A 15,667-nucleotide genomic window follows, 5' to 3' on the forward strand; every position below is an offset into this window, starting at 1 on the left:
AGGGTCACCGGGTGCACGGCTGAAGCGGCGGCTTACATAAGAGAGCCAGATCCACGTGATGTGGGGAGGCAGTCAATTGAAGTCGGAAGCGCATGATGTCAGGAATCCCGACTCGCTCATTGGCTCCACTCACCTCAACCCCCGCGTCACCTGCGATTGCTAGACGACCTCCAAGTCGCCCCTCTTATAAGTTTATCATATCGGGTTGACAGCGCGAAAATACTGCGACAAATGGCAGATAACCAGCCGACTCTGGAAGGAGGTGATACCTCTCCCAAAGGTCCTTCAGAGATTGAGAATGCTTCGAGTGTAGCATCGTCTCGTTCGAGCACCGACAGCCGGTCCTCTCGCAATCAAAGCCAACTACGCGTGACACACATGCCGGCAGCGAATCACCAACATCGCCAGAGCTTGAGTGAAACACTACGCGGACCACCGAGCTCTCCCAGAAGCCGACGACAGCCCTCTCTCACACAGTCCGCTATTCAGAGCTTAATCGACAATCCTCCCCCGCCCAAGAATCCTGATCCAGCGTTCATCGACCGGGATTGGCGCGAAATCTCCATTGGGGAACTCGTAAGCCCGGGCGATCTGCAATTTGTGGAGTTGGATACAGGTGTTGAGGAGGCAACAAATGTCGGTGGTCGCCGGGAGATTGTTTTCTCACTATTCGCACACCTCGGAAGCTAATCCTCTTGCTACTAGATTTTGATTGATTCTTGTGCCCCCGTTCTCCTGATCCGTGAAACGGCCGAGCAGAAATCTGCCGTTGCGACATTCGACTACTCCGACCTGAACACATATCTTCTGTTAGCCGCCGGGCTCACCGCACCAGAAGAATTGAATCGAAGCTCATTCGAGGAGCTCGCGAAAAAAGCTCGAGATGGGGAGAAGATTCCCCTCAAGGATGTCAAGGCATTGGGTATGGAAAAAGAGCCGCTGGTCACCCTACCAGCGTCTGCGAACGTACTCAGGGCCATTGAAGTCTTTGGAGGTGGGATTCATCGCGTCGTCGTGACCAAGGAGCCGAACGACGAGGAGGTGGTCGGCATCTTCAGTCAATTCCGCCTCGTCAAGTTTCTCTGGGAGAATGGTCGAAGCTTCCCTGTGCTTGAGGAGCTCTATCCACAAGCTCTAAATTTGCTGCGTCTCGGATCTCACAACGTCATTTCCATCAAGTAAGAGCACTTTCAGCATTGAGGAAGGGTTGGCCTGTTGTGACATTTGACATCCGATTTCTGACCGTGGGGTTCTGCTTTGCAGTGGTGACAAGCCTCTGAGCGAGGCACTTCAGTTGATGGATTCTGAAGGTATCTCCTCTCTTGTTGTAGTTGACAATCATTGGAATGTAATTGGAAACATTTCCACTACAGACGTCAAGGTAAGTACACGCCCCTCTGCTGGCATCGTTGCTCGTTCAATTGTTTTGGGGCGATGTGTCTGATCAATATCTTAGCTTCTCACTCGGTCGTCGTCTTTACCGCTTCTGCAAAATACTTGCACCCATTTCATCTCTGTGATTCTTTCCACTCGTGGCTTGATTGAGGGCAAAGACTCGTTTCCCGTCTTTCATGTCCACCCGACTTCGACGCTTGCACATACCGTCGCCAAGCTTGTGGCGACGCGATCGCATCGGTAGGTACAAACATAAGAATTCTCGCCGTTGCATGGTCGCTAATTGGCGATCAACTGCAGTCTCTGGGTGACTGATCCAGCATCCCCAATGTCTTCCGGACCACCCACTCCGTCTCATTCAACTGCGCATGTTCCATTGGCTGCACCGGCCACATCAGCGACGACGGGCGCCCAAGGAACTCAATCGCAAGCCCCGGCAGCGTCAAGCAACCCATCATCGCAGGCCTCAGCTCCGTTCACACCGCATCTTCCCACGCCATTCCCATCCTCTGGTCCCACGGCGCCTTTCCCATCAGTCTCGTCCAGCGTGACGGTACAGCCCGTGGCACCCTCAATTCCTGCCTCAGCTCTGCCCGGGGCTCGGTTATCTGGGCGCCTGGTGGGTGTCGTTAGCTTGACCGACATTTTGAATTTACATGCTCGTGCAAGTGGGTTGAACCCGGCGGATCCCGATGAATCCCGGCGTCGACGGCGTAGCAGCTCGTCGAGTGTCAGTGTACGTCGGAGTGCGGAGATGGGCCGTGAAATGTTCAGCCGCGGTGGCGTCTAGGGGTTGACAGTCTCCTTGTAAGACGCTCTAAGTTCTTTCCTGGCGTACTGGGGATCTCGCACAAGCTGCGTCGTCTTTCTATTTACATTTTCATTCTCTCAACATAGCGTGTTTGAGTTCTATGTATTCTGGAGGTTCCGAGTTGACTGGGTCCGGAGGAATCACTCTTCTTACTTTAACAGGTTTCAGTATGACTCTTTCTGGTTTTCGGTTACGTCTTATTCTTATTGCCATATGGCGATTCCCACACAGTTCGGCTTGATTGTCAATGGAGCTTGTTTCTCAGTTCATTTCTGACCATCTTAAGTCTTGCATCTCCTTGACAAGGAATACGTCATTCAGACGCTCATTGTACTTGCTGAGGCACCGAACCCGCAATTCGACCCTTCTATTCCCCGTCCCGGCGTCCTCTGTCCAGATTCCACGTCTCTGTGGTGTCAAAAGGATAAATACACTACATTGCGAGCTGTCTACTTGGTGGGAAGGCCCAGGAGACCTGTAGGACTAGAACCATATTTGGAAAATCGTTTGAATCTGCTACTCCGCATCACGAGTCAGAGGTTCATGAAATAGAAAAGATCCGATGCTTCGACTGGGCGATAACCCTGCCATAGGTGAGCCATCCATCAAGTTTCCTTTATCAGTCGTGATATGCACCATTTCCAGTTCTCCGTCTACTGACGGATCACGTCCTGTTGAATAATCAGCAGCCAAAAAAAAAAGCCCCGTGGTGCATCGAAGCGAGTGTTTCTGCAGTTTGGACCAGTCGACCACTGGACAGTGGACAGTGGACAGTGGACACGCATGATGCATCTGACGTTGGTTGAACGATTAGAGTTTCGCGGCGGGTCCCACTCCGCTGGGTTACTAGTGCATCCCTCGTGCATCACGGCATGGCCAAGGCCATACTGAATCAGGGCATAGTAGAACAGTAGAACTAGACTGGTGGAGCCGCTACTCTCGGGAAATGAAGCCCACCTCTCGCGGAAGGAACTTGGTTGGCGGTACTCGATCGGAGTTTGGAGATCGCCTAAAAGCGATGGGGAATTTGGACAATACACTAGAGTACTACAGTACTACAGTACTACAATACTACAGTACTACAGTTGTTGGTAAGAGCAGGACCCTCAGGTACAGAAGTGTATAGCAGTGGCACCAGTACAAGTCTACAAGATACGTTCCTAGTCCTAATAACTCCATCCATACCTGAAGTATCATACATGCACGGCCGTTGTATATCATTGAGCCTCATGGGGGTTCCGTTCCCTTGCGGGCTGGGCTGTCCGGCTCAGATCCGGCAAGCAAATAGATCGAGAGACTTGCAGGTAGCGTGCAAGGTCCACTCGCGTCAAGATCACTGTTTGAGATTATATCTATTCACTCTTCGAGGGAAGGAAGGGTCACAGCCGCCTTACCTGGCTGAGGCTAACTCTGTAAGCGGACTGTATAGATAGTGTAGACGTTTTTGTATGATGTAGTCATCATCGCAGACAATGGCTTTGCACCAGCGCCGTGGATAGGAACCAATTTGCTGATCATCGTCGAGGGCCAGAGGTTGCCCGGTACTCACAAAACTGACGCATGCATATAGTGTGTAGGTTAGTGTGTACTATGTAGAAGTGTGTACTATGTAGTAGTATGTACCACAGTCTACTACACAACCATATCTTATAACAGACAGCCAAAGGCGAATATTGCGTGATCGTATAACATGGTTCAGTCGCAGCCACTACCCACCCCACGCCCAAACGCCTCGCGAGCCTCGTTCCCTCCCCAGCACCGGGACATGGTCGAAACGAGTCCAGCCGGAAGGCGCAGTCTTCGAAGGCGAGTGTGTCTAGACTCGTCGGCTTGAGGGCCGAACAAAATGCCACTATACCACTTCCTTATCGACTGGACGATAAGAAGAAGACTTCTCCACGAGACGAGGGATCCATCTTGAAGAGCAACCCGATTAGGGTCATCTTCAAGGGGATCACCCGCTCAAAGTACCGTGGTCGACTTGGGACTTGCGTTCGTGTCTTGATGATGTTGAGGAATTGGGATCGAGGCCTGCATCCAGGTAGAAAGGGTTTCGCTTCTCGGGTCTCTAGTCTCGGGTGTCCAGTCTCCACCATGTACCCGCGCTATAGCATGCAGATGCTTCTCCATGGGTACGTGGAGATGAATCTGCTTAGGCGGTTGGGAAGAGGATGGTGTCAATCGATCGGGTGTTGAATGCTTTGATTCGCTGATCGAGATGTGCATGAAGAGATACGAGATACTCGGTCGGCACTGTGGCTGGACTCCAAACGATGGTCGTGTGAGTGGGCTGTGTGGCTTGATATGGACATGTCAAAGGTGTGGCGATTGTTTAGTTTACACGACGTTGAGTAAGAGAAAAAATGTCCACCTTGAAGTGTACCTCGACTACTCGTTGGGTCAACGTCACCTTCGATCGTTGCTGAGGTGGTTATTTTTGTTCTCGATTTCTTCAAGACGACAATGGGTCTGAAGACGGTTAGATGAAGAAGGGTCGAGTCCAGCGACCGGTCCAGATCCTTCCAGTTGATCAGTGAAGCACGCTCGTCTGGCCTTACTCAAGAGCACTTCTGATCTCCTGTCTCCCGTGGCTTTTTTCCTGATGAGAAAAGAACCCTGATACCCAAAGACGAGCAGCAGAAGCAGATGCCCAGCTAAGCATGCACAGATATCGGCCGGCCTGGCCCCTGACTATTCCATGTCGAGGACCGTTGCAGTCGAGAAACGTCTCGTGGATGGTCGGTTTCCCATGGATTTCCATTCCACGTGGGTAGGTTGGCTATTTTTCTGGAGTAGATCAATTGGTCTCCTGTTGGAGAGGCAATTTGTCCCACGTCGTCAGGACTTTTCTTGGTGACTTGATGGCTGAAGGCGTTACCCGTCGAGAATGCTTGTAGCCAGGTCACGAGAAGATTCATGTTGGTTGAAAAGACCCTGCGAAAAGACCGTCAAGGAAAAGCCCTGCGAAAAGACCGTCAATGGAAAAGCCCGACGAAAAGACCGTCAATGGAAAAGCCCTGCGAAAAGACCGTCAATACACTTGAAATCTTTCCAACTCGGTCAGCATACTCGAACCGAATCGAATCAAGTCCTCTGATATCATCCCGGCCTTACCTTGTGGGCTCGTCTCTCCTGTATCTCCAGAATACTTCCACTCTCACCCATCGCACAAAGGAAGAGTACATTGTAGATAAGTCGTTGGGAATCCTCCCAGACAGTAGTGAACCCCCCGAGTCAGGACCAAAGCTCTTCGATTCATGATCGCTCGAAAGTGCCCTACCACCATCTCAAGCATGACTCCGACTCTCAGGATCTCGTGCGTGAGCTGATAGTATCGAAGGATAGACTTGTCCTACTGTCCACCTCCCCTTGCCCCAGAGACGGAGACGGAGATAAGGACACAACACTTGAACACACCCAATGGCGGGACCTTTCAGCACGCACGCGCCGACGCTATCCGTGGATCCGAGATTGTCAAATTTATGGGTCTTGACAGGCAGCAGAAGGTATGTACTATACTATGTACTATACTATGTACTATACTATACACTATACTATACTATATACATCCCCTAAGCTGGGCAGTCCTGCAATCACCGAAGTACTACGATGCATATTCCTCCCTTGGCCAGGTTGTGTTCATGGATTGATGATCCACGGGTGAAGATCCCGCTCGGATCCCGTTCCACCAGCGAGCTGCGCCGACCAGTCTAGACCCGAGTACAAGTGGAGCTTTGAAAAAAGTCGTATTTTAGTATTTACCAAGTACTGTTTTTCAAATTAGGTGGGTTTCACCCAAGTCTTCCCTCATGACCAAATCCATATCTCCGCATCGCCTACAACAGCGCATCACTGTGCACTTGAAAAAGAAAAAGAAAGAACTAATTTCCACAAACTACCTCAAAGTCGACTTTCACCCAGCGTAAACGGCGCCATCAAAAACCGTGGTTGAAGCTTGTTGGTCCGATCGCATATTGACGACGGTCTGTGCGGGCGGGGAGGAGGCAAGCTGCAACTTTAACCCCGTAATTGTGAGCTGAACCCCCCGTCCCCGTCCCCGTCCCCGTCCCCGGCTTCGGCCCCGGCCCCGGTCCCGGCCCCTCTTCCCGTTTGATCGAGTGGGAGAGTAAGTACTAAAGTACTGGAATATCCTCGAATAAGCCCACCGTGAACAGTACCATAGTTACTACTAGTACTGACTCAATAGTAAACTACCAACTCGACTGGACTCTCTAGAGGGCGAGCTGATTCCACGCTGGCACACTAATTCTCTCGAGTGAGAAGCTAAAGAGCAAGGCAAGGTATTCAAATTCTCGAAGGATCGGTTACCCCAGGAGTCTTGGGCGCAGATTTGCCAACGCGAACAAGAGAATCTACAAAACCTCGCAGATCCATCCGTTAAAAACACCCAAACACATCAAAACCTGGAGCAGTACTCCGCAGTCCGCACAGACACCCAGCACTTTGGTTTAAAAAAAAAAGAATAAAAAAAAGTAAAACATAGTGCTCTAAAATTGAGAAAGGACTATCATGGCGCATACATAGATTATTAGCTTATTACAAAGTCCCCGGACAATCGACAGATGATGCCATCCCTCCGGCAACGGGTTTTGGTCGTTCGTATTGCGATGATGAATTGAAGATCCCATCTCCATGTAGCGATGACGAGATGCTGCAGGTGGCCCCAGCCACTGCCCCTCTTTCAATCTCAATTTACACATCTCCGCTGATCTGAAGGACCGACATTCACAGTCAAAGTCACAGTCACAGGTAATCTACGGAGGTCGGACGCATTCTTCGATGAGGAGAGTCGGGTCTCACAAACCAGTAACCTCTCGGAGCTCTCCACCCAAGGTAGATGGGCCCCGCTCTTGGTCCTCGTGACCGATCGTCAATTGGGGTCATGGATGGGGTATGCACTATGCACTATGCAGGATGAGTATGCACATATTTGTACATCATCCAGTATAACTTTGCTTGTTTTGCAACTCCCGAACAAATTGCTCGATCATACTTGTGCTGTGGATCGAGACGACAAGACACGTGCGATATGCATTGAGCTCTTAAGATCTCCTCTTCCCCAATTTTCTGGTCAGAGCCAAGGAAAGTCCGGCGAGATCTGAGGGAGAAATAAGAAAATGGGAAATGGGAGTAGTTGAACCTGTAACAAGGCTGACTCAAGGCGTCCTTTCGACATAGGCAGTCGTTCCCCCAAAAATCGCAATTTTGTCACGAAATCGAAAAAAAAAAAAAAAAAAAAAAAAAACCAAAGACCAAAGACCAATCGTCCGCTTAGTGCCGAGACCCAGTCAAGAGAGGCGAAAATCCAATAGAAAACACAGGCAACTAACCTACCGTCAAGTCGGATACGTGACTGTCCAATTAGAACCATGTCGGGGCATTTTCTTGTTCGTTCTCTGCAAGCGATATCGATTCCGTACTATCCTCACGGCCACGCTAGGCATACCATTCGTACGGTCAATGCTCCTGGGCGCAAAGACCCCCTCCCTTTCTCTACATTCAGTAGCTCTCACATCTGATCCAGGTTGTCGGGAAACGCCCGCTTGTATGTAATAAGCTCATGACTAGGTCGAGCTGGGCCAATCGTGTGCGCCCGAGTCATTTTGCCCCCCCCCCCCGCCCATTCTGGGTTCCCTCCCTTCCTCCGAAAAGCACAGGGCAGCTCGAGGCTGGAGTGGCTTAGAATGGGGAGGAAATATATACGGTGATGGGTCTGCAAGAGTAAGATCGCTTACGTAGAGCATCGATGATTAATCACGATCACGAGCTCCGGCTTCGTGCTGACACACAGTCATTGACTCTCGGGCCGTTCACGAGTCTTTCCAATAACGTCCATGGTGTCGCTGTGTTGGAGCATTGCGGTTGTTGACGGCCATGAGAGTGTCAGACAATACAATCGCACAGAGGTTTGATCGTGAACTTCCAATTGTCCGTCCCTCAATTTGTAAACGGCGGAAGGAGCGACAAGCCATTAGTTCGATGGCAGGTAGCAGATTGAACATGCAAGGAAAGAGAAGGAGAGTGATCATTCAACTTCCGGCCAGAAATGTAAATGATCAAGATCAAGATCAAGATCTCGCGGGGGACCACCGCTGAGCGCTCACACTATTGAACGGTTTCTAAGATCAGGTACGTCACCCCCTTGCCAACCTGAAGCTCTTTTCCAGCCCCCCAGTATGGTTCCAAGGCGCAAGACCCTACTACAAAAAACAGCATAGGTACTCAATCTCATCAAGTACTGACAGGAAACCCCTGTGCTGTAGCATAGCCGATCACGATCAAAGAACGGAACGGTCCATCGTCGTTGGGAATCATGTCCTCGTGCTGCTTCCAAAGCCTAGCTGAGTCGAAAACCGCTCCTGGAACAGGCAAGTCTCGCATCGGCTACTACAGCACACTTTTGCGGCTCAGTGCGATGGAGACTCTCCCGCAGACTTGGCCCAGGGTTCACACTGTGTCCCGGGAATCATTCTCCCTCCGAGTCAAATCATCGCGCCAGAGGGCGAGGACGGATGTCAAGAGCACCATGGCAGGCAAAGCCAATCGCCCATCGCCCATCGCCAATCGAGCGAATCAAGCGAGTTGCGCGAGTTGAGATTTGGAATTGGAGCGGATCGCGAGTGAATCATTGATTGTGGAGCTGGGATCTTCCTGAATCGGCGGCGCTGAAAGGTCGCGACCGACAATGTTAAACCTGTTCCCATGGACAGAGATTGAGGGGGGGGGGGGGGGGGGGAAATTCGATCTCTGGCCTAGCCGGCTGAGAATGAAGGAGAGGGAAAGCAGATCGTAGTTTCTAGCTGAGCATTGGAAGATGTCAAAGTCGCCGGATTGGGAAGTTTGCACGTCGTTTTTGGTGGCAAATGTAACCGTGCAATTGCAGTTCCTGACGAGTGACACCTAGGCCATGGGTGCTTTCATGACGGGTCACTGAGACGGGTTAGACACCGACGCACACACCGCGAACACATCGAAGCAGAGTTTGATTTTTCGTGCGGAGAGAAAAGCTGAGGGAAAGAGAAAGCGAGATTGGTCCACGCACGTGAGAAGCTTCAGGGTGGTCAAAGTCAACCGGGAGGGTAGCGCTCTCCTAAGGTTACCTTCGGCGGCTCGTTACTGGAAAGTAAATATGATGCAAGACACAAGTGTTCTGTGAATTGATCACCAATGTAATATCCGCGAGTCTTGTACGTATAGATGATTGTTTGGGAAAGAAAAATGAGTATCCATTCGTTCAATGAGAGAGGCAAGTCTCCATGAGGTCAAAAGTAAAAAGCCAGAAAAGGGCCGTGTCGTAGAAGACCGTATGATACACGAAGCAATGTGCAAGCCAAGACCAGAATCCTATGTACAAAGGGTAGAAGAAAATCGAAAAAAAGAATATGGGAGGAGGGGAATCATTCAGATGAGACCGGAAAAAAGCGTGGAAGAATAGAGGGAGGAAAGAATATCCCACCAGCCAAGCTGAAAAGTGGCGAAGAGAAAACAAAGACAGCAAAGGAGAGTGATCAAGAAGTTAGCAAGAAACGGTGCCAAAATCATCCAGTGCCACGAATTCGTCAAAACCAAAAGGTTCTCGGTCGGAAAAAGACCCAGAGCCGGTGGGAAGACCGAGCGCAAATTCGCTGAATTCATTGAAATCTGGATCTGATTCCTCATGCGAGACCATGAGTCCTTCACCGCCATCGCCATCCATCTTGGGGATCATTCCTCCATTGTGCAAGGTATTCATCGCTGTGGGGGAAAGAGGTGTGTTGGGAGTGGGGCAGAACTCGGGTGTGGACTGGGTCTCTGTGGAGAAAGACTCGACTTGTGGGGAGCTCGTGTTGGAAGGCGTCAAGTGGGCGAGGTGTGTGCCTTGAGTAAGAAGCTGAAGATTGTTGCGAGGGTCGTTGCTGGGCTGGGAGTGTCCACGAGAATGACCGTGACCGTGGCTACTGCTGGGACCGGAGATGGAGGCGGTAGGCGCCATGGAATGCTGGCTCGGCTGAGCAAGATGTTGTACCGATAGCTCTGGCGCTGAAGCCAAGCGATCCCGGAATTGTCGCATCTGAATCGCGGCGGCGGCGTCCGCAGGCATTTGGGCGTGTTGCATCATCTGCTGTTGCCACATACGGACGGCGTGCGCATCACTTGGCGTCTGAGAGGGAGTGGGCACCTGATGTTGATATGGTGCCCAATTCATCTGACCCCAAGTAGGCGTGGGCGTCTGGGGTTGGAACGCGTATGCTGGGATCTGTGCCGATGGAGTGGCGACAGTGACCATGTGCGTGGGGTAGTGAGCGGAGCCGTCAGCACAGCTTCCGAGGTATTGTTGCGTATTGGGATCATAGGTGGACGTGGCAGAGGGGGAAAGCAAGTAACCGTCCCCGGTAGTGGCTGGACTGGCCATCGAAGCAGACCCTGGTCCAGCAGGGAAAGGAGAGCGTAAGTTGGAGAGATCGAGACTCATCTTCCGAGCGTTGATGGCGTCCCCAGAAGCGTGTGGTGCCAGACTTGCGCGCCGACTGGCGATGGACGAAGCTGTCGAGTTAGAGTTGCTTCGAGCAGCAAAGGCCGCCAACAAGTGGCGATGGAACTGCTCCTCGATCTGCATGTTCTGTGCTTGCAGCATCCGGATGCGTTTTTCTTGATAGCGCTCATCGACCTCCTCGTACATGGCCTCTTTCTCTACAATCTCTTTCGTGATGTGAAAGGCTTTACCGGTGCGCTTCTTATGCAGCATTGACGCCCGGTTGGCGGACTCTAGACGAGCATCCAGGCTGCGGTCCTTACGCCGCGACGCCGCGATGAAAGCCCTAAAGCCCCTAACATCAGCTTTTTGGTTGACAAGTCGTATGCGTCCGACATAGCAATACACTCCTCCGAAGCTATAGATGGACACGGTGGAAATAGGGGACAATGAGGAGGAAGCTTACCGCTCTTGGTTCTCCTCACGAGATCGGGGCACCGGCGAGATATCTTGATCGAGGTCTGGCGAGACCATTTTGAACGATCGAGGGTGGGAATGGAAGGTAGGGTCTGAGGAGTGTGTATTGATCAAGGTCCCGGTGAAGGATCGTGTAGCGTAATGGAGACTGGAGTCATGCCAGTGACAAGGTGTATGGGAGAGGATCACCTACGAGAATCGTAGGGCGAAGGCAGGGAGGGGGAAGATATTAAATAATATGAAACTCCGGAGCCCAGTTTGGGGGACTGGGGTTCCTCTCAGGTGCTCTTTCCCTTGGTGAGGGTCGCTTCCTCATTTGACTTTTGCCCGAAGGAGGGGCGGCCCTCCAACGCAGCGGCGGGCGAAAGCTGTCAGGACTCAGGAGTAGGACGAGGGCCATCTCAGAGGAGCTCGCGAGACCGGATCCATGGGACCCCCAGGCGATCGCAGCTGGCACTCTAGCGAAAAGTCTCCTCGGGGGTCGATCCATGGAAGCGCCGGGCCACGGTCCATTGGCTCCATCTTGGCCGCCAGTTGGGCCTGCCCGGGTTTCCTCGAGCGGGCGTGTTATTTGCACGGCGAGCCCGTTCGATGGCGCCACAGGTTCCTCATTTCGTGTCGGTTGGCTGGATGAGACAAACAATGGATCATCATATTATGCATGCGACATGAGGCTGACAATAGAGAGAGAGAGACAGAGAGAGCGGTAGAGAAGAGACCATTCTCAAAAAAAGAAAAAAGAAAGAAAAAAGAAAGAAAAAAGAAAGAAAAAAGAAAGAAAAATTGCAAACTGCTTGCCGGTGGGTGATTGATGGGTCACTGAGTGGTCGGTGCGGCAGCTCCTTTTGAGAGTCACTGAATCCTCACAGAGTATTCAGTATACAGCTGGGACCGTTGCGCCGATGCCGCGCCGGCCAGGACGGATTCTATCCGGACGAGATTGTTGTTGAGCATGCTCAGTGTTGAGTGTACTACAGTGTCTGAATTTCACCCAGCCAAATCTCACAGATCGCCCAAATTCGGCTGGATGACATCCTGCCGACGGGCTGCGAAGGAACAAGAGCAGGAGAGCAGAGAGGCCTAGACCGGCATTGGTATCACTGAGAGTGGAGAACAGTCACCTTGTCTGGGTTCCCCCCAGCGATACGACTGTGTAGAAGTGTAGACTGTAGATAACTTAGGACTTGGATGTGCCCTCTTGTAGATCGTCCCGATGCGGGCGCACCCAGGAAAAACTGACATGGTCGAAGTGATCGACCCGACCACAGATGGGGTGGGATTCTCATTTACGAGGACAAATACAGGTTTGGTCATGGTGATGGTTGTGGTTAGAGACGACCAGATGCAAGAGGGTGTGGGCCAAGACTCGAGACTCGAGAGTAACGTGATGAGACTGAGAAGGTCCAGTCGAGATCCCACGTGACCGAATCCGGCAGTCCGCCCAGCCTTGAGTGGAGAAGGCCAACGGAACCCTGGGGGCAGTACTTCTGATCATACAACCCCTCCAGTACGGAGTACCCAAGATGCCATCTCCAAGTTACTCCTACTATCCACTTATCCAATGCTGGAGGTGTACGAGTCGGACTCGGCTATCAGATTCAGTCATGCATTCCCAATGCCTGTCCCCCCCCCCCTCTTTCTTGACAAAGTTCATGCTAAGGAAACGTCTGGAGGGATGACGCCCATCGTAGAACGTTATCTGTTGCGGTCGTCCTGGCTCTTCTTTGCTGGTCGACCACAGCTCACGGTCCCCGGCCTTATGTCTAAGGGCCGACCATGCTGGTGATCCGGTTCCTGCAGCCCCGTGTCGCACGGGTCTCTTCGAGGAATTATGTTTCCAGTCTCTCCCTCTTTCTTTCTCTGCGTGGAAGCTGCCTTTCTCTTCCTCTCTCTCGCACGGACGCTTGATACCGGAACATTTCCTGCTTCCCGCGTCGATCGAGCAAAGATCAACGTGGAAGGCAGTTCAGGGACCCTCGTCAATGGATTTCAAAAGCCAGGAAAATCCGTGAAAAAACAAAAAAAAACAAAGGGGATCGGCCTCACGCATCGTCATCCCCTTGATTCTTCTTTTCGCGTTGTTAGGTACCGTTGCACATAAGGTAAATAGGTGCTCTTGTCTTACAGATCGGGAGGTAGGTAGTAGGTATGAGTAGTAAAGTAGAGACTAACTAGGTGCCAGGCACCTAGTTCCCCTCCAAACGACCTCAATCGAGACCAAAGTCCATATCTCCCTTCTTATCTGGTATCGTATCACTTGAAAAAGTCGACTTTCTACAGTTCTACCTCATCTCCTCCGTAGTATCTTCAGCCCACAACAACGCCATTCGTATCGGAAGAAAGGCCACCGTCAGCGGGGCGACCATAGCCTCAGCCCACGGCGTCAGCCCATCTCGATGGCCTGATGGGACCGGAGAATGGCGAAAAAGAACGATCAACGAGGAACAACGAGGAAGAGGGGGGGGGGGAGATCAGAGCGTGGTGGCTGACTCGCTAGTCCGGAGCGTTTAGAAGCAGATTGAACCAAAACCTTTGCTGCACCTATCGGATGGCATCTATGCACCCATTCACTTGGTAACAACAGTTGAAAAACCCTGCTGTCCGACCGTCCCGTCACGCCCCATCGACCACTCGGGATACGAGGGAAGGAGAGAAGAGGAAAGGAGAGGAGAGGGAAGATCAGTTGAAGAACGACTACTACACGAGTCCTAAGATAGTCCGTAAGTTCACTATCTTACTGTACTAGGTGCGTACCGGTTAGGTGCGTACTAAGTCTACTGACTACCGAGTAACTATCAGGATGCAAGAAACTATCGAGGTAAGTGAGGTAGTTAGTAAGTACTAGTACTGTGCAAAGAATCATCGTCCGGAAACAGGAGGACACTGTGCCGGATTGGCCTACCTGCCCTGCTTTAACCTTTCGAGTGCCAAACTCTTGCGCGTCCTATCGCCATGCGCAGGATAGCAATCGTGAACCCAAAGGAAAGGTAAGAGGGGGAAGAGGGGAGAGAGGAGGAGAAAGGAAAGTAAGCAGACTTGATCTTAGTCTCTCTCAAAGGTGTACAAAGGTACTAAAACAATGTCCCAAATCCCAAACTTCAAACTCCCAAAAAACACTGATCCGTGAATAACCTCAAGGCGCCCCGCGCCCCGCGCTGATTGCTTTCGGAAAACTCTGGCCGATCCCGTTTAGCTTTCTCTCTTTTCAAGAATCTGTCAATAACAGTGTCTGATTGTTCAACCTTTCACAGCCTCGGGTCACCCCATCTCAGTTTTCAGCTTCGTTTGGATCCCAAAGGTGTGGAGGGGGACAGCCTCGCAGATGCCTCAGCGCCCACAGCAGCGGGAACAGTACCAAAGAGGAAGGCCACTAGCTATCAAAACTTCTCCTCCTTGAACCACAGTGACACTCCAACAAGTCTTCCGCTATTGTACGCTCAGGGTGCTGGACCACTTCCCCGTGGTCCCTGGGCGGCGCGACCCTCATTCTCGCCAGTGTCGCCACTCCTTTCGGAAGCATCCACGGTCTTCCTCTGGCCGAAGGGGCTGGTAAGCCGAGGATGAGTCCCTTTCGGCCGGCTGACCGTTGAAGATGGGATGTGCCCGCATTTCTCGGCGAACCAAAGGAAGTTTTCCGTCTCGCGTTAGCCCAACCTCAAGCCCAGCCATGCCAGTCAGTGACCGTATGGAATTGGGGTTTTGGTCTTTCGCCACTGCACACTTCCAGTACTTGCCTGGAAAGACCAGCAGCTCAACATCACCAAGTTGGAGATTATGCTTGAAATAGGTAGAGGGGTCTAAGCGTGGGGGGGGGGGAGAGAGAGGCTTGAGGTTTCCTTCCTAGCGTTTTACCGTTTACCATTTACCCAAGGTTGAGATCCCGAGGAAGGAGAAGGGAGTGAGGACCCATTCGATCTCTCGAGCGTTGGGGGGGGGGAGAGGTCTTCTAGTTTGCTCTCAGATAAAGAAAAATGCGCGTTGTTCATTGCTGCCATGCAGGAATTGCCCTTTAGGGTAGGAGACTCCGCCAAGATTTGGAAGGGATGCACTCTGCAGAACCTAAGAGGCTTGGCTTTGAGCCTCTGGCCAGAGGAAACACTGGTACTACCGCGAAGAGATTGCAATCAAGATGTCGATCCTGACGCAAAATTTCGACGCTGGGCCCTGCCATCGTCCTGCTCGACTAATAGACTGTCTATCATGACATTGGCTTTTTCTTTTTTCTTTCTCGCTTCTAAATCTCCGGATGAGGTGTTTGAGGATTGAGACTGAACAATTCTTGATGCAACTGAAGGGTGTCTAGTGTCTAGTGTCTAGTGTCTAGTGTCTAGTGTCTAGTGTCTACTGTCTACTGTCTACTGTCTACTGTCTACTGTCTACTGTCTACTGTCTACTGTCTACTGTCTACTGTCTACTGTCTACTGTCTAGTGTCTAGTGTCTAGTGTCTAGTGTCTACTGTCTACTGTCTACTGTCTACTGTCTACTGTCTACTGTCTACTGTCTACTGTCT

General features: G+C 51.5%; 3 protein-coding genes across 3 annotated transcripts; 2 read left to right on the plus strand and 1 right to left on the minus strand.

Moving 5' to 3' along the window:
- Nucleotides 1–231: 231 nt before the first annotated feature.
- On the plus strand, nucleotides 232–2,185 carry N7539_007232 (CBS domain-containing protein; the record flags this gene model as incomplete). Its single annotated transcript, XM_056936833.1, has 5 exons — nucleotides 232–636; nucleotides 706–1,178; nucleotides 1,264–1,381; nucleotides 1,457–1,635; nucleotides 1,696–2,185. The coding sequence occupies 5 exons, from the start codon at nucleotides 232–234 to the stop codon at nucleotides 2,183–2,185; spliced, it is 1,665 nt and encodes a 554-aa protein (XP_056787632.1).
- A 7,558-nt stretch (nucleotides 2,186–9,743) lies between these two features.
- Nucleotides 9,744–11,213, minus strand: N7539_007233 (uncharacterized protein; the record flags this gene model as incomplete). The annotated part of the gene is made up of 2 exons (XM_056936834.1): nucleotides 9,744–11,025; nucleotides 11,146–11,213. 2 exons carry the CDS (start codon nucleotides 11,211–11,213, stop codon nucleotides 9,744–9,746), a joined length of 1,350 nt encoding a protein of 449 aa, XP_056787633.1.
- A 2,743-nt stretch (nucleotides 11,214–13,956) lies between these two features.
- Nucleotides 13,957–14,720, plus strand: N7539_007234 (uncharacterized protein; the record flags this gene model as incomplete). The annotated part of the gene is made up of 2 exons (XM_056936835.1): nucleotides 13,957–13,974; nucleotides 14,436–14,720. 2 exons carry the CDS (start codon nucleotides 13,957–13,959, stop codon nucleotides 14,718–14,720), a joined length of 303 nt encoding a protein of 100 aa, XP_056787634.1.
- Nucleotides 14,721–15,667: the final 947 nt, after the last annotated feature.

Source organism: Penicillium diatomitis (assembly GCF_028827545.1).
Source record: "Penicillium diatomitis strain IBT 30728 chromosome Unknown utg000010l_segment0_segment0, whole genome shotgun sequence".
Classification (NCBI taxonomy): domain Eukaryota; kingdom Fungi; phylum Ascomycota; class Eurotiomycetes; order Eurotiales; family Aspergillaceae; genus Penicillium; species Penicillium diatomitis.